At 38.3% G+C, this 22,500-nt stretch overlaps 2 protein-coding genes across 2 annotated transcripts in view; both read left to right on the forward strand.

Moving 5' to 3' along the window:
* The first annotated feature begins 91 nt into the window (after nucleotides 1-91).
* Nucleotides 92-22,500, forward strand: part of LOC311042946 (H-2 class II histocompatibility antigen, E-S beta chain-like) — a 57,441-nt gene continuing 35,032 nt past the window's right edge. The window contains exons 1-3 of the mRNA XM_084054053.1: nucleotides 92-170; nucleotides 1,929-2,012; nucleotides 2,980-3,234. Coding sequence (XP_083910179.1) covers nucleotides 1,946-2,012; nucleotides 2,980-3,234 — 322 coding nt within the window. The 5' untranslated portion in view covers nucleotides 92-170; nucleotides 1,929-1,945. The remainder of the gene's footprint in view (nucleotides 171-1,928; nucleotides 2,013-2,979; nucleotides 3,235-22,500) is intronic.
* LOC311043201 (HLA class II histocompatibility antigen, DRB1 beta chain-like) lies at nucleotides 5,617-8,386 on the forward strand (the record flags this gene model as incomplete). Its single annotated transcript, XM_084054382.1, has 4 exons — nucleotides 5,617-5,668; nucleotides 6,018-6,114; nucleotides 7,052-7,119; nucleotides 8,265-8,386. 4 exons carry the CDS (start codon nucleotides 5,617-5,619, stop codon nucleotides 8,384-8,386), a joined length of 339 nt encoding a protein of 112 aa, XP_083910508.1.

Here is a 22,500-nt window from a genome sequence, read left to right on the forward strand (position 1 = left end):
TGATCTGTTTATTCTGATCTGTTTATTCTGATCTGTTTACTCTGATCTGTTTATTCTGATCTGTTTATTCCCATCTATTAAATTCAGATCAGTTTTGATCAGTGATGATAAAGATTACAGCCACCCTCCTCATCCTCTCCTCTGTACTTCATGTCAAAGAATCCCAGGAAGTAAGTAAATTATATTTATGTTATTATATAATACATACATGTATATCTACTGTTATTATATAACACCAAATATGAACGATGCACAATACAAACAAAAATGACACACACACACACACACACACACACACACACACACACACACACACACACACACACACACACACACACACACACACACACACACACACACACACACACACACACACACACACACACACACACACACACACACACACACACACACACGCGAATTTAGCCTCTGTCAGTTGGGGGGCAAGATTTCGTCGGAGGGGGGGTGGGGAGGGGGGAGACAAAAGCTATGGAACTCTGACTGGTATTATTTTACACTATATGGAATTGGAAATAATAGACCATATTCACATAGCGGCCATTTTTATATTTTTCATTGAAGAAACCGCGTGGCATTTCATTAACTTAAAGGGATATTTGACTTTCAAAAAAACTTTGGGTCATTTTATCATCTACTCAGGCTTTTGTCAGCCCCCCAGACCGTTTTTAAGTTGCTTGATTCACTATTTGATATTCATTTTATTAGACACACCCCTTCCTCTACAAACCCATTATAACTTCAAACAAAAATTAACAAAACATGTTAAATTCATCAAAAACACCCGTCCTTCGTTCTGGCGACTCACCCTGCCCTACTAATACGCGAGGGGGCCGTGTTTTTTTTGATAACTTTTTTCATTTATTTTATTTGATATTTTTATTGTAATTCATTTTTTTCATTTTCTAGAAAAAAATATTTAAAATAAATAAAGAAACGTATCGAAAAAACACGGCCCCCTCACGTATTATTAGGGCAGGATGAGTCACCAGAACCAAGCACGGGTGTTTTTGATGAATCTAACATGTTAAAAATGGAGTTTGAAGTTATAGGAGTATGTATAGGAAGGGGGCGTGTCTGATTAAATGTATATCAAATATATACATACTGAATCAAGCAACTTAAAAACGGTCTGGGGGGCTGACAAAACCTGAGTAGACGATAAAATGACCCAAAGATTTTTTGAAAGTGAAATATCCCTTTAATAGCAAAATGGCCGCCTTGTGAATATGGTCTTCAGAGACCACACCCCCTTGTCACCCTGCATAATAATACATATGTGCAGAGTAGACCAGTGGAGTGCTCCAGCATTTTATTTGGGTTTTCTCTTCTGAAGTGACCAGATATTTTACTTTCTGATTCAAGTTGTCCCCCTTTCTTTCTTTCTTTCTTTCTTTCTTTCTTTCTTTCTTTCTTTCTTTCTTTCTTGTGTTTATCTTCAACAGAATCAGAATCATCTTTATTGTCACATCACAGGTTAAAGGTGTAAAGAAGTGGGTGAAATTATTTTTAGTGCAGCTCCATCGTTTTAGTTATTTTGAGAAAGAGAAAGAAAAGAAGATGGGGGAGGGGCAAGGAGAGAATAAAAGATGATTAAACAAAGATATGTGCATGAGGTTAGACATAAAATGCATAAGGTACAGCATGTACTTGAGGAGACATAAGGTGCATCAGCAGCAGCTATACTGTTCATGATATGTGCAATAATACAGACTGTCGTCTTCTTGGAAACAGATGATGTAACATCATATCTTTAATCTGATTGGCTGATTATTCTAAACTACAGAACAGATCCTCCTTCATTCTCTTTCAGACTCCAGAACTTCTCTTTCAGTAAACATCTGTTTATTCTGATCTGTTTATTCTGATCTGTTTATTCTCATCTGTTTATTCTCATCTATTAAATTCAGTTCAGTTTTGATCAGTGATGATGAAGATTACAGCCACCCTCCTCATCCTCTCCTCTGTACTTCATGTCAAAGCGATCCCAGGAAGTAAGTAAATTATATATATGTTATTATATAATTTATACATTTAGATCTACTGTTATTATATATATAATGATATCTGAACAATGCACAATACAAACAAAGGACACAAACACGAGCATGCACGCACGCACGCACGCACGCACACACACACACACACACACACACACACACACACACACACACACACACACACACGCACTCCTTTTACTACATGTATATACAGTATTGGATCTTGAATGTTGGTCCAAATACATAAACATTAAAACAGATGTTAGGAACTGTTGTTGTGACATCATGAAATAAATCATTCTGTATGAATTACTTTCATAATAAAATACAAAACAAAAAAAACATTTGAATCTGTTTGACAGGAAGTTACTTTTAATATCCAACCTTTTACTTCATATAAGAACCAAACATGCAGTGGTGTAAAGTACTGTAACTAATTACATTTACTCAAGTACTGTACTCAAGTACAATTTTGAGGTACTTATCTTTACTGGAGTATTTCCAATGTCCAGTACTTTTACTTCTGCTCCACTACATCTCACAGGCAAATATTGTACTTTTACTCCACTACAATTATTTGAAAACTTTAGTTACTAGTTACTTTGCAGATATAAATTTTAACATTGTAAAAAATACATTAACCACTTTAGCCCTATTTTATACCTAGGCTGTTTGAAAATAGCAGATCTACAAGCTCACAACGCGTCGCATCGCGACGCGTTGTGAGCTTGTAGATCTGCTATTTTCAAACATTTTAGCACTTTAAATACATTTTTATGGCAATACTTTGAATTCCGGACTTTTACTTGTAAATTGCAGTATTGATACTTTTACTTAAGTAAAACATTTGAGTACTTTTTCCACCACTGCACACATGATTGTTTAACATGATGATTATGTGTTATTGTCACTGTGAAGAAGTTCGTTGTTGAATTTAATGTCATCTTTGTTTTATTACCAGTGTTCCATGAGGACATTCAACTCACTGGCTGTTCAGACACAGTTAAAGACTCATATAAAGAGCACATGTATGCACTGGATGGTGAAGTGTTGGTGTACGCAGACTTCAACAAAGGGAAGGTGGTGGAGCCTCAGCCTCCATTTGTAGATCATGTGACCTACGCAGGAGCTTATGAAGTAGCTTTGTATGAGCAGGCGATCTGCAAACTCAACCTGGACAACATTCGCACTGCCTTGAAGAAACCACCAGTGAAAGGTACATGAATACTATGAACACAATAGTTATTAACTAGAACGGTTGAATATATTTAACATTAATGAACATGTTTAAACATGTATATGAAGCATTTATGGTGAAATGTTTTCTAAATAATATGTATTTCTAGTAAACATGAATATGTGCTCAAGGTGCTTTATTTTTATTTTATTTAACAAATCTATGCATTAGTATGTACTTGTATTGTACTTTTAGTATTGTACTTTTACTCCACACAATTATTTGAAAACTTTAGTTACTAGTTACTTTGTAGATTTTGATTATTATTACAAATCATACAGTAACCACTTCAGCCCTATAGGCCATTTGAAAATAGCCAATCTACAAGCTCACAATGCGTCACTAATCACGATTTGATGCATTGTGAGCTTGTAGATCTGCTATTTTCAAAAGATTTGTATACATTTCAAGACATAAAATGGGACATTTTGTATAATGAGTATTTTTACTTTTTGTACTTTAAGTACATTTTGATGCAAATACTTTTGTACTTTTACTCAAGTATATTTTGAATTCCGGACGTTTAATTGTAACAGAGTATTTCTCTATATTGCAATTTTTGATACTTTTAAGTAAAACATTTGAGTACTTTTTCCACCACTGAAGGATGGTAGAGTGTGTTACTTTATGGTTGTTTCATTTATTGATCAATACAAAAAAAGCTCATGAGCTTGTAGATCTGCTGTCGGCTGGGGGTGGGCGTGGCCTATCACCTTGGGGGGTTGGTTTGAATCTGTGGGTGTGGCCAAACATTTGGGGGGGGGGGGGGGGGGGTTAAAATAATAATCCTATTTCAACTGGAGACCCCCCAAAATTGTAATATTGATTGACCTGGTATCCTATAGTTTCTTTGAGGCTCTTCATTGTTCTCTCTACTCTCTATATGTGACTATTTACCTTGTTTGCTGACTAGAGTCACTGATGGGAAAAGTACTCAAATGTTTTACTTAAGTAAAATAATCAATGCTGCAATGTAGAAGTACTCTGTTACAAGTAAAAGTCCTGAATTCAAGAATGACTTGAGTAAAAGTACAAAAGTATTTGCATGAAAATTTACTTAAAGTACCAAAAGTACTAAAATGTTTGAAAATAGCAGATCTACAAGCTCATAGCGCGGCACTCGGTGCCACGCTATGAGCTTGTAGATCTTCTATTTTCAAATAGCCTATATATAGTAGTTATAAAAAAGGGTTTATCCTGGAAATACATGATGGGGTCTGACAGACAGACAGACAGACAGACAGACAGACAGACAGACAACTGGACATTTAACTGGTAGCTCAATTTCATTGTATTTAAGATATTCAATATTCATTAAAAACATTTTAATGCCATATTTCACATCCTGAACCTATTTTACACTTTATGTAGTGACATATTTGGCCGATAGGGGGCACTTAGCCTAGTGTTGATATTATACAGATGATAATAAAACTTAATGACATTTTTAATTGTCTATTTCCAGATGCATATGTGTTCTATGTGGCTCAACGCTGTGTGTTTAACTCCAGTGAGCTGAAGGACATACAGTTCATATTGTCATATAATTTCGATGGTGATGAGTTCCTCAGGTGGGACAGTAGAGTAGATCAGTATGTTGGATACACTGAGTTTGGTGTGAATAACGCAGAGCGCCTCAATAAAGATCCTACAACACTGGCTCATGTGAGATCAGCACGAGAGGCATCCTGCAAACCCAACATTGAGATCGACTACTCCTCTGTTCTGAACAAGAGAGGTGAGCTGATCTCAGAGCAGCACTCAACACTCATCACCTCATAAACTATAACATGAAATCACATGATTCTATTCAGAGATGATTAATGGTGTTAATATTGATCTGATAATGATTATAAAACATTACTTAATCTGCTGAGAAACATGTCAGATCCTCTTAACCCATTAAGATCTGAAGAAGCATCTGTGTCACATTTTGATTTGAGCTAAAAAGCATTATTTTATACTTCGGCTATTAAAAAATAGCAGATCTACAAGCTCATAGCTCGGCACCGAGTGCCGCGCTATGAGCTTGTAGATCTGCTATTTTTTTTAAATCAAGAAAATGTGTGTAAATTCATATATTTATATTATTTTCAAGCTAACATTTTTAACTCAAATCTTTGCTTCTGGGGGTCCCTGGAACAAAGTATTTTGAGATTGGAAAGATGCTAATGTCTCTGGTAGGAGACTCAAAGGAGACTCTTTGAGTCTCCTATTGGAGAGACCGCCGGTCATCAAATTATTGGCTTAGGAATGCGACAAAAACTAAAGAAAATCTAGTTCTAGTTCAAGGCTAGGTCTAGTGCTACAGTCTGCAGATTATGGTGGTAGATTGGGAGTGAGTCTGCAGCTCTAACTGCAATGGGCAGTTCGTTCCACCGTTTGGGAGCCAGAAGGGAGAAGAGTCTAGGACGTGAGGAGCGTTGTTCAGGGATTTTTAGAGAAGATTCTGACAGCTTCCCTGTGTTAGCTGATCTGAGTGAGCGGGAGGGGTTGTAAGCCTGTTGAAGCTTTCTAGATCATTTGGATCTCATTTGGCTAATATACAAGTATTAATGATAATGACATGTTCAAATGACTGGTATATATTAATAAGTGTAATAATAATGATAATGATAATAATAATAATCTTATTTATCCAGTGGAGCCCAAAGTGAGACTGAAGTCAGAGACTCCCCCTCGTCGTGGTGAACACACTCACATGCTGAGGTGCAGCAGTTACGATTTCTATCCTAAAGTGATCCTGGTAACCTGGTGGATAGGTCAAGAACCTTTGACCTCTGGTCTCTCCTCTACCGCCGAGCTGTCTGATGGAGACTGGTACTACCAGTACCACTCCTACCTGGAGTACACACCCAGGTACACACCTAACAGACACTTAGACATAGAAATACACACCTAATAGACACCTCTACTGGTACTACCAGTACCACTCCTACCTGGAGTACACACCCAGGTACACACCTAACAGACACCTATACATAGAAATACACACCTAATAGACACCTCTACTGGTACTACCAGTACCACTCCTACCTGGAGTACACACCCAGGTACACACCTAACAGACACCTATACAGAGAAATACACACCCAATAGACACCTATACATATATTCTTTAAAAATAAAACAAGTGTTACTCTCTTGCTGAAAATGGCCCATTAATTGGTAGGCTAATATTAAGTCACATATAGACCCACCCACCCACCCATCCACCCACCCACCCACCCACACACACACACACACCCACCCACCCACCCACCCACCCACCCACCACACACACACACACACACACACACACACACACACACACACACACACACACACACACACACACACACACACACACGATTCCTCCTGACCATGTTTATCACCAGTCCACTCCAGACAAAACCACGCAGCAAGCTCGTCGTCTTGCACACATGACGAACGCAGAGCGTGCTATACTTACATGAATACACACACAGGAATACGCTATAACGTGCTTATCTCGTTATTAAGTTTATTCTGCCTCTTGCCTTCCTATTGTTTCTGCAATGGGGAGGGAATAGTGGAATACACAATAAACACTAGAGCGGAGGAGAGCCCAGCGGGGCATTCATGCTCCTACACAAACAAAGTCAAACAAAATATTAACAAAGGTCAACGGATCAATATGTCGTTTCAGCGTGTAGATTGGGTACTAGTACTGTGTGTGTGTGTGTGTGTGTGTGTGTGTGTGTGTGTGTGTGTGTGTGTGTGTGTGTGTGTGTGTGTGTGTGTGTGTGTGTGTGTGTATCGTGTGTGTGTATTACAGATCAGGAGAGAAGATCACATGCATGGTGGAACATCCCAGCCTGACCGCGCCTATCAAGATGGACTGGGGTCAGTTACTGTAATCTAGTGTAATCTACTGTCAAAATAGCAGATATAAAAGCTCATAACGCGGCACCGAGTGCCGTACTATGAGCTTGTAGATCTGCTATTTAAAAACAATCGTGAACATTTGTGCAAATCTTTGAATATATGTATTTTTAAAGCAAACGTTTGTAACTGTCAAATGTCTCATTATGTCTTAATTTTTCTGAAAAAATATATCAGTGGTGCTCAAACTTTTTCTTGTCAAGGACCCCCAAATTAATATGTTTTTGGCCGCTGATCCCCATCAAAACATGTTGTTCCAGAAGAAAATGTTTGAGTTAAAAATGTTGTTTAAATAATAAAATATATAAATTATATTCAAACATTTGCACAAATGTTCAAGATTTTTCAAAAATAGCAGATCTACATGCTCATAGCGCGGAACTCGGTGTCGCGCCATGAGCTTATTGATTTGATAAAAGCAGATTAAAGACCAGGTTGATTTGATAAGAGCTGATAAAAGACCAGCTTGGTTTGATAAAAGCTGATAAAAGACCAGATTGATTTGATAAAAGCAGATTAAAGACCAGATTGATTTGATAAAAACAGATAAAAGACCAGATTGATTTGATAAAAGCAGATTAAAGACCAGATTGATTTGATAAAAACAGATTACAGACCAGATTGATTTGATAAAAGTAGATAAAAGAGTCATCATGGTTTTATCAATGTGAAAACAAGACAGTTTTCTAAGACAGAACAAGCGCTGATGTTCTTTTTTACAAACTGCCTCACAGTTCTGAGTCTATGACTCTGTCCCAAGATACTTTCTGCACATTCCACAGCCTGGTTTATAATCATCATAGTAAAAGGTTGATTTATGTCTTCTAAAATCTATCATCATATCCTTTGTTTTGGATGTATTTAGCTCTAAGAAGGACATGTCACATCAGGTGACAAACTCCTCAAGGACTGGACCAATAGGGTTGGACTCATTATTACTTAACAGACTCACAATGACTGTGTCGTCTGTTTATTGTTTATTGTGTTTGGTTGTTGTAGCTTATTGTCAGATGACTCCATGTCAGCGTCTGTGAAGAACAAGGTGTTTTAATATACTGTAATAATATGATATGATATGATATGAGATATAATATTTGTATTGTCAGATTTCTCCATGCCAGAGTCAGTGAAGAACAAGGTGGCCATTGGAGCATCAGGTCTGGTTCTGGGTCTGGTCTTGTTCCTGTCTGGATTCATCTACTTCCAGTGGAAGAAACGAGGTGATTAACATGTTTAATTAACATGTTTCATTAATTAATCTACTACCAGTGGAACAAATGAGGTCAGATCAACAGAGGATCACATGACATGTGGAACCCTCAGAGAAATGCAAACACACAAACAAACATACAAGTAAAGCCACAACCTAAACTGGTTTAATTGGTTTTGAACCTTAACCGGTTTAGACCAGTTTAGACGACCTAGTTAGAGGTCAAAGTGTGTTCTATGTTGTCACATTTAGCTTTAATACATCAGTGTTACATTTAGTCCTAAATATGAGTCAAATGTTCACATTAGTTCTGATGACTGAATGTTGTGTGTACATTTATGCATTTTATGGAGAAATACACACAATACAGTACATCAAATTCATCTGTTTGTGTGTTTTAACTGTCTCTCTTCTTCTTCTATCAGGTCGTATTCTGGTGCCGACAACCAATGATGATCTTTAGACTCCTCCCACACACCCAGGTTCACTTCCTCTTTCTTTTTACTGAACTTTAATATTTTTGTTTATGTATAAAAGTGTATAAAACTACAAAAAAATACACAAAACAACGTGCTTGTGTAGAAGTGAAACAACTAGCCTGGTGAACCATGCCGGTCGTGTGAATTCACATCATCATGTGTCTTCTGCTTAATTTATTATAATAATGAATCTAATAATCACATTTAATAATCAAATGATTTGTTGTATCACTGATGACAATTCGATCAGATGGGGGGGGGTCCTCTTGGTTGAAATAAACATTTCAATGATCTGTACCCAATGATTTAGTACAGTTAAAACACTGATCATTCCATCACTAGCAGGATCAAAGACAGAACCTTGTGGTCCAAAGGAGAGTGTTCTACCAACTGAGCTTCCCTTCCTACTAAGATACACTATTGACAAAGTATTGGTCAAATGTTGAATGGACTGAGTTGTTTCTACTTTGATGGTTACTGTAGTTGCAGGGAGGGTGCTGGGAGGTTAGGTTTTCAAGTAGTTTATTAAAAACTTGTTCATGATCTATTATCCTTTCATAGTTTTAAGTAATTAAATCATTAACCATTAACAAACATATAACAAGTTATTAATGACACATTAATAATCATTTGGGAATGATTATGTACTATTATAAGGGAAGGTTATTCTGTTAACATGTTCACACACTTAATACATTCTGATTCTTATTGTTTTTTTTTGTCTTTTCACAGAACACCTGAGTGTGTTTTCAGAGAAGCAGAGAGTCATTGCTGCTCCCTAGTGGAGAAAGGAGGAAATACATGTGTGTCCATTCAGCTTTTAAATACTCATAGCAGCAGCACAATGATGACATCATCAACCTTTTTCACTAATGTGTCCTTTAAACAATTCAAAGTGCTAAATGGCTAGCGAAGGCTAACGATAATTACTGTCTTTTCCCAGTGTTACGCAAAGGTTGACGTGGATTTGAGGTGATTTTATGGTTAGGTTTATAGACATAGTTTATGTGAGGTTAAAGGTCAGGGTTGAATGGAAGTCAGTCAACCATGTTTGTGAAAAAGGTTTTGTTATTTTATAATTGACCATAAGTCATTTATTATTATGTAATAATTTATAATGTGTGATAATTAATGTGTTACGATCATCATGACATCACTATTTCCCTGTGATGGCTGGACCTGGTCCTCTAGGCCCTAGAGGACCAGGGGTTTAGGTCCACACATCACCTCAGACCACCCTAGAGTCTAGGGTGGTCTGAGGTGATGTGTGCACCTGGTCCTCTAGGGTGGTCTGAGGTGATGGGTGGACCTAAACCCTCTAGGGTGGTCTGAGGTGATGGGTGGACCTAAACCCTCTAGGGTGGTCTGAGGTGATGGGTGGACCTGGTCCTCTAGGGTGGTCTGAGGTGATTATTTATCTTTCCGTTTTTCAGCTCCACTGTTGTGTTTCTATCCGTTCCTTCCCCCCTGGGATCTGGGCCCCTGATCAAGTTCAGATGTTAGATTTTGGCTTTAATTTGCTTGGTTCGAATGGAATGTCACAATATCAATAAAGGAATGAGAAAACATCATTGTGCCTCATGTTCTCTTAAATGTCACTGCAGGTGGGTTGCCAATTTCAGCCAATCAAGAAGAGAGTGCCCATTCACAATATAGAGCTATTTAACACTGTTACTGAACAAACACTCTATAGTAATGATTAGTATCACAATATAGAGCTATTTAACACTGTTACTGAACAAACACTCTATAGTAATGATTACTATCACAATATAAAGCTATTTAACACGGTTACTGAAGAAATACTCTATAACAATGATTACTATCACAATATAGAGCTATTTAACACTGTTACTGAACAAACACTCTATAGTAATGATTACTATCACAATATAGAGCTATTTAACACGGTTACTGAAGAAATACTCTATAACAATGATTACTATCACAATATAGAGCTATTTAACACGGTTACTGAAGAAATACTCTATAACAATGATTACTATCACAATACAGTATAGAGCTATTTAACACGGTTACTGAACAAACACTCTATATATGCCCTCTGGGAAGAGGTACCAGAGCATAAAGGCCAGCACAAGCAGACTGAAAGACAGTTTCCTCCCACAGGCTATTAGACTGCAAAATGAGTCTATGCGCTGAACTTCTGTGGTGTTACTTTGCATTGCACTGATCCTAGTCTTCTTACTGTTTTTAATGTATTTTTAAGCGTAGTATTGATATTTATTAACTGTTTTATTTCTGTGTTTTTGGAGCACCTCCCCAACATAAGTTTTTAACAGTGTGTACTTGTACATCCTTGTAAATCTCTTGAATCTTGAATCATGTTCGGGTTGTAAATGGAGAAAGTGCCAAAACCAGAAATTCCGCCATGACGCTTGTGACAGACGAGTGTCATGTGAACCATGGCTAGCTTTTTTACATAAAGTCCCTCAGTTTGGCTGTTGCGATGTGACACTATGGTGATCTTGTTGTGAGCTATTGTATATCTGCTATTCTTTTTTTCTTTTTTTTAATTGTGAAGTAGTTTTTCTTTTCCGATAATTTGTGAAAAGTTTTTGGACATTGTTTGGGACATTTTAGCCTATAGTAACATGTCATAAATAGGGACACCAAGTTGAAAATAGCTACAGTATGACCTTATAAAATCCAGAAAGTTCTTCTTCACCCACTGATGACTTCCTCAAACATTGCTTTAACTATTGATGGTTTGACCTCCTCACCTTCCATTACACAACCACATGCACTAACGTACGCGCACGCACGCACACACACACACACACACACACACACACACACACACACACACACACACACACACACACACACACACACACACACACACACACACACACACACACACACACACACACACACACACACACACACACACACACACACCAGGGGACCATTGGTTCACTTTGAGAACCAATGGCTATATGGCCAAAGGCTATATAAAAAAAACTATAATAACACAAATGTCTTTGATTGATTTATCCATATTTTATACTTTGGCTATTCAAAAATAGCAGATCTACAAGCTCATAGCGTGGCACCAAGTGACTCGCTATGAGCTTTTAGATCTGCTATTTTTGAATGATCTTTCACATTTGTGCAAATCTTTGAATATATATATTTTTAAAGGGAACATTTTTGACTCAAGTCTTTTCCTCTGGGGATCCTTATTTCAAAATATTTTGAGAAGGCCAAATACATAAAGGACTAATTTTAGGAGTCCTTGCATGAAAACGTTCCACTGATATATAATATAGCAACAATATTTTTTCAGAAAACTGTTAGGATTTAGAAGACATTTGTAGAATCGGTCTCAGGTCTTAATGGGTTAATAAACAGAAGGGGAAAAATAATAATGTTACAATCAGGAGCCAGACAGTCTTTCATCTGGAAATGTGAGACTACAGAGAGGGAGAGAGACAGAGAGAAGAGAGACGCAAGACCAAGTTTCCCCACTTGATTATCTGAAATAATGTTATTCAGCTTCCTCTATCCTGGTGGGAAACTCATGTAGACTAGCTGTGTAGATCTAACAGACCTCACATCAAAGCTCTATGCTCAACTATTTACATTTTGTCCTACAGACACACACACAGAGAGAGAGAGAGAGAGAGAGAGCGAGAGCGACACACAGAGACAGAGACAGACAGACAGACAGACAGACAGACTAGCAGTTAGTCAGTGTCAGACAGACAGATATTTGCGTTCCACTGAGTGCACCTCTCTCTATAATTCCAATAATTCCACACTACAGTATGAGAGCATTTCCTGTCTTTGACAAAGGACCACGTTGTGATTATGTTACAGCTCACCAATTTGTGTTGCATCAACATTTACAATATTCACTTAGTAGAACGGAGTAGGACGGAGGCCCTACGTCCTCCCGGTGGGGGCTCCTAACTGGCTCAGTTGTGTCAGTAGGAAACAACAGCAGAGACAACACACAGTGTGTTTTTATTTTTACCTGACAGTAGTATCCTAACTAAATGTACACCACATGACCCCAAAACACCAATCAAATGGTTACAGGTGACTATAGTGACACAGTTTCATGTCACCTTTTCTTAGACCAACATAATTGTGCTTAACGATATTATCACGATAATCTAAATATGCTTAAAACTCTTAAAATGTCACTTTTGTCAGACACTCAAATCCCATGTTTACTTATGTTACTGTTACAAGTAGAAGTCTGGAATTCAAAATGAACTTGAGTAAAAGTACTTGAGTCAAAATGTAGGTAAAGTACCACATTTAGAACAAATATGAGACATTTGTCATTCTACTACTCTGCCTCCACAATGTGGAATAACCTGACATCATCCATTAAACCAGGGGTCTTCAAGGTTTTCAGGCCAAGGACCCCCTAGCTGAGAGAGAGATAAAGCAGGGACCCCCTACTCTATATTGTATAAAATTGTGCTTCAGATAAACGTTTTCTTTTTACTTGGTCTGCTCCGTTTTCCCTCTACACCTATATATCTCTTTGCCAAAAATAGCCAATCTACAAGCTTTAGCCAAAAATAGCAGATCTACAAGCTCATAACGCCTCGCGCGTTGTGAGCTTGTAGATCTGCTATTTTTGGCTAAAGTTCTCCTCAGGAAAGGGATGCTAGGGTTCAAGTGGTTAATGTACAAATGATATAACACAAAGATTTTGCGGACCCCCATGTAGTAGCTCTAAGGACCCCCTAGGGGTCCCGGACCCCCTGTTGAAGACCCTTGCATTAAACTAAGGATGTGAATCACAGGTTTCTTTCAAAAAGTGTCCTGAAAAAAACATCTATCAGGAGGAGGAGACCACAAGGGGAGATGAATGCATCCTCCGTTATTATTTCCCCCTTTTGTTCCAGGGAAACAAATACCCTAAATCTTCATTATTTAGAAATAACTGTTAATCTGCAGAAACAAAACATAATTGCCTCCTAACGCCTGCAACTTTAACTTTTATTATTTTGCTGATACCGATGTTTACCTATAGTGGCAAATATCGTCCAATACCGATATGTGGCTGATATATCGGTGCATCCCTATTTCTGACTAATACATAATTGAATGGATCAAATCAATGTGACCTGATGACGAGGACAAAGTGTGTGTTCCTCACAAGGCCAGAAACAGACCAGAAAGAAACCAATTAACAATTATTTTAGACATGGGTTATAATTTAATTAAGATTGGGACAGCCCCACTTAATCCAAGACACAGCTTGGAACACATTCATTACAAAGATAAAGATCAGGACTTTTTTTTTTAACAGAGAGGGAAATAATATAGTTTATGGGTCTGAGTCTCTGGAATAATTATTATTCTGACAGAAAAGTCACTGATATGTCTAGTGTGATTATGAGCCTCCATGTTGACCTTACCTGGGACTGCCAGCAGAGGGCATCAGAGTCATGCTCTGCTGAACCAGTAATCAGTGACATGAGGTGGAAAGTAACCAGTTACATGTACTCATTATTGTACTTAAGCACCCTTTTGAGGTATTTTTTACTTTACTGGAGTATTTCCAGTTTTCAATACTTGTACTTTTACTTTTACATTATTAACATAAACATACATTAACCTCTTCAGCCATATACGCAGGCTATTTGAAAATAGCCGATCTACAAGCTCACAACGTGTCATGGTGCGATGCATTGTGAGCTTGTAGATCTGCTATTTTCAAAAGATTTTTATACAATGTGTATTGAAAGCTTGTGAAATGGGGCATTCTGCATAATGAGTACATTTACTTTTGTAAATAAAAGAGTGTTTCTACATTGCAGTATTGATACTTTTACTTAAGTAAAAAATGTGAGTACTTTTCCCACCACTTATCAGTGAATATACAGCCTGGCAACAGGCAGCCTCCTCCACTCATCAGCTCTCAGGAGACATGTGTAATCCAGACAGAGCAGATAGTAATCACATCCTTTACTCTCTCTAGAGTTATAGACCTGTGAGGGTCCATCTGGACGCTGACCTCCTGAGCGTCTTAACCCTTTAAGACCGGGAAGGGAACGCTTGTGTGTCATTTTAAGATTTATTTGGCTATTCAAAAATAGCAGATATACAAGCTCATAGCGCAGCACAGAGTGCCGCGCTATGAGCTTGTAGATCTGCTATTTTTAGAACAATCTTGAACATTTGTGCAAATCTTTTATATACATTTTTTGCTCAAATCTTTGGTTCTGGGGGTCCCTGGGAAAAAAAAGGTTTTAGATGGGAGGGGGTCCGCGGACAAATAGATATTATTTTGGGGTCTTTGACATGAAAAAAGTTTGAAAACCATTGATAATATAGCAACAATAAGTCAAAAATTAAATTGAAACAAACTTTGGGAATGAAAAACTGTGAGGATTTAGAAGACATTCCCCAGAAGCAAAGATTTGAATTCAAAACTTTATCTTTAAAAAAGTATATATATATATATATATTCAAACTAAAGATTTGCACACATTTTCAGGATTTTTCAACAAAAAGAAATAGCAGATGTACAAGCTCGTAGCGCGGCACCGTTGTATATCTGCTATTTTTATATAGCCAAAGAAATCTTAAAATGACACAGATGCGTTCCCGGTCTTAATGGGTTAAAGGAATTCCATGATGACTTTGGGCACAAATATCCACTTCTTGGACTAAAATGATGAACTGAAGTTAAAGCACGTGGTCAAAGCAAAGGTCAATTTCACTGTGACCTCATAAAACACGTTCATTAGATTCCTTCAAAGTCTTCAGTGCATATCGTCACTGTCCAGAAGAAACCCTGATATCTCCATCATTTCCACATTTTATGTTTTTTTTCCTCCGTACACTCATTCACTGCCAGAGTAAATAAATAAATCACCCACTGCCAGCCATTTTTCAGCTTGTATCTTATGTGTGGATGCACCCTATGGGCTATTTTTTGAATAGCTAAAGTATAAAAGGTTAAAGAGGTTAAAAATATTGTGACGCTATATATATTAATTCATTTTGCTGGGGACCCCCTGGTACCCCCCCCAAGGACCCCTGGGGGTCCCCGGGCCCCACTTTGAGAACCAATGATTTAGACCTATTTCATCCATGTGTTTTCCAGCTTCACCCAGCTGAGTGCTGCCAACAGAGGACAAAACACATAGCTGGGTATGGGAAGCCTTCTGCTGTCACTTTACCCGGAATGACCCAAAGTAGAACAAAGTAGAACACATTAACCACTTTAGCCCTATGTTATACCTAGGCTAGATCTGCTATTTTCCACACACAAAAAAAAATACTTTTACTTTTGGTACTTTAAGTATATTTTGATGCCTATACTTTTGTACTTTTACTTAACTCAGTTTTGAATTACGGACTTGTACTTGTAACCGAGTATTTCTCCATTGCAGTATTGATACTTTTACTTAAGTAAAACAAATGGAGTACTTTTTCCACCACTGGAAAAGCAATTGGTTTATCAGTCTGGTGGTGTCGATCTGTTTCTCTACAGTCCAATCAAACAGCTCCAGTCAATTCACCACAGGGTCACAACCCAAGCGTTCAATTGCAAATTTCAACTGATTGCTCATTTGTGGGTGAAGTTGTACATTGACCTTGATCTAAACGCATGTTCATGAATTCTGGTGATCTCAAAAGTATCACCAAATGAAAGGACATCCCCCAATTTAGTTGGAAATAATACGTTCAATGTTTTTTCTACGGTATTTGGTTCCAAATGTAAGTTGGACTAGCGGCCATTTTGACAGAGACAAACGTCCTACTACTAGGACAGAGGTGGAGGTGGAGAACTGCTACTCAGGGTCTTACCTGTATAGATGAATCAAGCAGGTCAGATATCCTCTGTGGGCGGGTCCTACGGCTGGCCACACCCCTTCCACCATCGTACTATTCACACTCCCTGGGTTGTCAAAAACACAATCTGCACAAAGAGCAGAATAGTAAATTATTCTGTTCTTTTTCTTTGTTCTTATGAGACCTCATTGACTTATTTTCTTCTTCATAATATCTTACAACTTAACTAAGGATATAGTAGCCTACTTCAAATACAATGGAATAATGTATAGTCATGGTCAGTGTCCTGGTCAGTATCATGTGTTTTCATACCAGTAAATTATCTATAATAAATGATTATTGTGTGTTTTCATACCAGAAGTTCTTCAGCAACCAAACAAAACCACCTGGCAGTGACGCTTACAGAACAGGAAGCAGTTCCTGAATATATAGAGTGTATTAAGTGTATTGCGCCCTCCAGTGGGAACAACATGCAACTACACCTCTAAATCACACATCTCTAGTAGCCCTATGACTAATCCTATAGTTACTTCAAAGAAACCTTAACATCTGAAGAGCATTTATACAATGTCCTAACTAAGATGTTTGCCTGAGCGTACACTTTGCAACACAGTCTATGGATGTCTCTATCATCTGTGAGATCCTCTGTGAGAGGAAATACTGCCTGTTGTGTCCTCTTTACATCATAATGCTACTTTTCTTGGCGTTATACGTGATGTTAAAATGAATACCATACTGGGAACAAATCCTCAGAAGCTGTTGTAAGCCAGCACTATAGAGCACTGAAGTCTGATGCCACTGCCACTAGAGGGCACTAGTTTCACGGGTTTGTGGCTTTATTTTTTGTGTTGAAATCTTAGATTTGGGAATCTTAGATCACGTCATATAAGAACTGTGTTCCAAACATAAACACAACACCCTGGCGTTTTTGTCAGGGAGGTGGCTCTGCATTGTTTATGATATTCATTCATATTTGATACAGCCTGTTTCTGGCGAAAATGGAATGAATTATGCCTTAAAAGTCTTAAGAGCTACTACTTCCGGGTCTGATATCACTGTCCTTACAGCAGCCGCGTTCATGGGTAATGTAGTCTTTGGGTTTTTTGACTCGTTTCTAGTGTTTATATTGTGTTACTCTTTGGGTAAATGTGTACATTTACACCTTCAGTTGATGCTTCATATCCATATGAGTAAAATTGCCAGGGTGGCATGTTTATTTTTGGGACAAAGTTCTTTTATGAAGCGATGTAAGATTCCCCAATGAGGATATCAACACAAAAAGTAAAGCCACGAACCTGCGAAAAGCGCCCTCTACTGGTAGTGACGTCAGGACTTCGGTGCTCTATAAGGGGAAAAGATAACCAAGTCATTCACATAACATGGCTAACAACAGTATTTCCAACCAGACAGACAGTTTTATACAATACAAGAATGTATAATGTCATAATTCTAGCGCCAATTTTCATAAAGATTGAGAAAAGGGGTTCTCAACCTTTTCAGGCCGCAACCCCCCATAATAATCATATTTTGAACTGCATGGGGACCCCCCAAAAAAAATTATATTTGAACTGGGGACTGTTGTATATTTTTGATCCCAAGAGCGGGCTATTAATACCAGTTTCCTGGAAAAGAAGCTTCAAAGTAGAGGAGTCCAGTGGTCCAAGGATTTAAGTCAAGCATCTTTTATTTCAGCCTGACTGGCCGTCTGCCAGGGTGGTCCGATCAGGCAGAGCACCCAGTCACATACAAACACAACAATTTATACACTGTTTACCTCCTGCACCAAGAGGTGGGGCCAGGTGGTTCAAAAGCCCAGCCCCCAATTTCTATAGTTCTGACAGGGACGTTGTCGGGCCGAGTCCCCGCCTACCATGTTGGTATCACACATTTAGCAGTTATACAGTGTAACAATCTTGTCTTATTTCTATTTATCAAACTTTACGTTTACACAAAGGCTGGTTTAGTATTTCTTGTTCAACATCTCTCAAGCTTTAAAATGAATCCACACACTTTAAACTTCATGGTTGCAAACAACAGTTAGAAATACAATGAGTCAAATAAAAGCCACATTCACACCAGACTGAATCTTTTCCTTAATGACATTTCTCTTGGTTAACAACACCAGTCATAATTATCAAGCTTTATTCATTTCAACCATAGCATATGTTTTCACACTGTGTTACTTAATACAAAATAAGCTTTTACCAAGAAATAACAATCTGACTCCAACTTCATCTCTGCCCCATGTCCTAGAGACAGAGGGAATTAACAGATGTTCCACTTTGACCATCACCCTTGCATAAGGACAATAGTCCTGAAATCAGCCTCTTGGTCACAAAAGAACTTGGCTCTGTGATTTGTTTTGGGTTCACACTTAAAGCTGGGAACTTCTGTTTCAGGACAAAAGGCAGGAAAGATCTGAACACAATAGAATAAAAGCTTCTTCTGTCTTCTTTGGTTAATCAAATCAAGAGGTGTTTTCTCTCACCTGGGCTTCTAAACTTAAACAATGGCCAGAACTTTTGGAGTGCTTGGGAATGCAAATTGATGATCGCATCCCCCCAGATGGGACATGACTGCAAAACTCAAGAATCACCCAGTACAATATTAGACCTTCCAGTGTTTACCAATTTAGATGGAATATTGTGGTTATATCATGTTGCCATGTTTGAAAGTTTACTTCAGGACCCCACACCCTGAAAAAGACTTAGAATTGTAGGAGTTGGGGCGTTACATTTAGTTTGACTCAGTTCCCACAGATAAATAGATCTACATGCTCTAAAAGAGCTTGTAGATCGGCTATTTAAAAATAGTCTTCTGTTTTTTTTTATTTATTAAAAAGGTCTTAAAAGTCCTTAAAATGTTCTCTTCACTGTCACCTCCCCAAACTCACCTGGGGACCCCCCTGGGGGACCCGACCCACAGGTTGAGAACCACTGGCCTACACCACAGGTCAAAGGTGATGAGCATCAATGCATTCAAATGAACACATTTCTCTCCGTCAGTATATATTACACTGACACCATGATATGAACACAAAGTATCATCAATCATGGAACACCTAACAAGGATATACAGAAATATTTAAATACATCCATACAGTCATTTGATTACAATCAGCAACACCTGCAATCATAGAACAGTGATTGGCTGGACAGTGACTCACTCTCATGATACACCCTGTATGTATGATTGTTGATAATATATTTAGATAGAATATAGAATATATTTATTGAATATATAAATACTGTAAGTTTATATATACGTATATAAATTACATTATTACATTATTTAATTATCTTTCTAATTTGTCTGTGGTGAAAGATTAGTTTTATTTAAATTTATACCATGTTGGTATTATGTAAAAATATAGACGTCAAGCGATGACGCTGAAGTAAGAGGAACAAAGAGGTAGATTAAATACGTTTTATACTTATTCTACTCCTTTTTGAACATGTAGAATTATAGTATTGTGTTGTTGCCTGTGAGGCTTGTTTTCGACATGTTCAAGATGTCATTCATCATCATTAATATGGAAGATAAAGGGAGAAGGGAGAGGGAGTCCCACACACTGTCTTCACTTATAAAGAAATGTATTTAGAATAGAACGTTTCGGCCGCTTGGACCTTCATCAGGCATCCTGAACTGTTTCAGGTGAGAGGTACATGATTGGTCAAAAGTAGGCTGATTAGATGTTGCTGTGCTTACACACACACACACACACACACACGCACGCACGCACGCACGTGCACGCCCGCCCGCCCGCCCGCCCGCCCGCGCACACACGCACGCACGCACGCACGCACGCACGCACGCACGCACGCACACACACACACACACACACACACACACACACACACACACACACACGATTAGATTCAAAGTGTCCTTATTGTCATGATATGTTTACATTGTCAAAACGAGTCAAATAAAACAATACATAAATAAATAAATAAGTAAATGTACAGTCAGTCTGTCAGGTTGTTCACATCAACATGTCTCTCTCTAGTAACTGCTGATGTGTAATAAAATAATAATCCTGATTGGCTGTTGAGTGAATCAGGAAGTGAAATACAAGTTTGGGGAGTTTCCAGTGAGAAGCTTCAACCAACCGCACGTACGTACGCACCCACACACCCACACCCACACCCACACACACACACACACACACACACACACACACACACACACACACACACACACGTGATTTTAGCCTCTGTCAGTAGGGGGGGGTAGATTTTGTTGGAGGGGGGGGGGGGGGGGGTGGGGGGACAAAGGCTATGGAACTCTGACTGGTATTATTTTACACTATGGAATTGTAACGGGGTGGCATTTCATTAACTTAATAGCAAAATGGCCACTGTGTGAATATGGTCTTCAGAGACCACACCCCCTTGTGACCCTGCATAATAATACATATGTGCAGAGTAGACCAGTGGAGTGCTCCAGCATTTTATTTGGGTTTTCTCTTCTGAAGTGACCAGATATTTTACTTTCTGATTCAAGTTGTTCCCCTTTCTTTCTTTCTGTCTTTCTTTCTTTCTTTCTTTCTTGTGTTTCTCTTCAACATAATCAGAATCATCTTTATTGTCACATCACAGGTTAAATGTGTAAAAAAGTGGGTAAAATTATTTTTAGTGCAGCTCCATTGTTTTTGATTTTCTCAGAAAGAGAAAGAAAAGAAGACGGGGGAGGGGCAAGGAGAAAATAAAAGATGAATTAAACAAAGATATTTACATATAGTATGTACGTGAGGTTAGACATAAGGTGCATAAGGTACAGTATGTACATGAGGAGACATAAGGTGCATCAGCAGCAGCTATACTGTTCATGATATGTGCAATAATCCAGACTGTCCTCTTTCCAGAGACAGATGATGTAACACCATATCTTTAATCTGATTGGCTGATTCTTCTGAACTAAAGAACGAGTCCTCCTTCATTCTCTTTCAGACTCCAGAACTTCTCCTCCAGTAAGCATTGTTTACTCTGATCTGTTTATTCTGATCTGTTTATTCTGATCTGTTTATTCTGATCTGTTTATTCTGATCTGTTTATTCTCATCTATTAAATTCAGTTCAGTTTTGATCAGTGATGATGAAGATTACAGCCACCCTCCTCATCCTCTCCTCTGTACTTCATGTCAAAGCGATCCCAGGAAGTAAGTACATTATATTTATGTTATTATATAATATATACATTTATATCTACTGTTATTATATAAAACCAAATAAGAACGATGCACAATACAAACAAATGACACACATGCACGCACGCACGCACGCACGCACGCACGCACGCACGCACACACACACACACACACACACACACACACACACACACACACACACACACACACACACACACACACACACACACACACACACACACACACACACACACACACACACACACACACACACTGATCACATGACCAGTGTGTTTTTAAAGACATCTGATGGTTTCAGCAGTGAGATGTAGGCTTCGTCCACACGTACACGGGTATTTTCATAAACGCAGATATTTCGTTTTCGTTTTTGAAAACCTCCGCGTCTACACGGCCCTGTTTAAAAAAATCTCTCTGTCCACACGACAACGGCTAAACGTTAAACGACCCATGCAAAAACTCCGTTTACCGTGTCCACACGGGAACACATAGCCGGAGTTTTTAAAAATCTACACTGTGGCAGGAGTTTTCCAAAAGATGCGTTTACATGGAGCAAAAACGCGTTTGCGTGTGGACGAACCCCCCAAAACGCATATAAAAAGCTACGTTTATGAAAATACCCGTGTACGTGTGGACGAAGCCGTAATGAGGCTTGGATTGATGTTTAATGAACCTGAACAGCATTTTACCAGTGAC

Source organism: Gymnoscopelus microlampas (assembly GCF_963454915.1).
Source record: "Gymnoscopelus microlampas genome assembly, chromosome: 4".
NCBI lineage: Eukaryota > Metazoa > Chordata > Actinopteri > Myctophiformes > Myctophidae > Gymnoscopelus > Gymnoscopelus microlampas.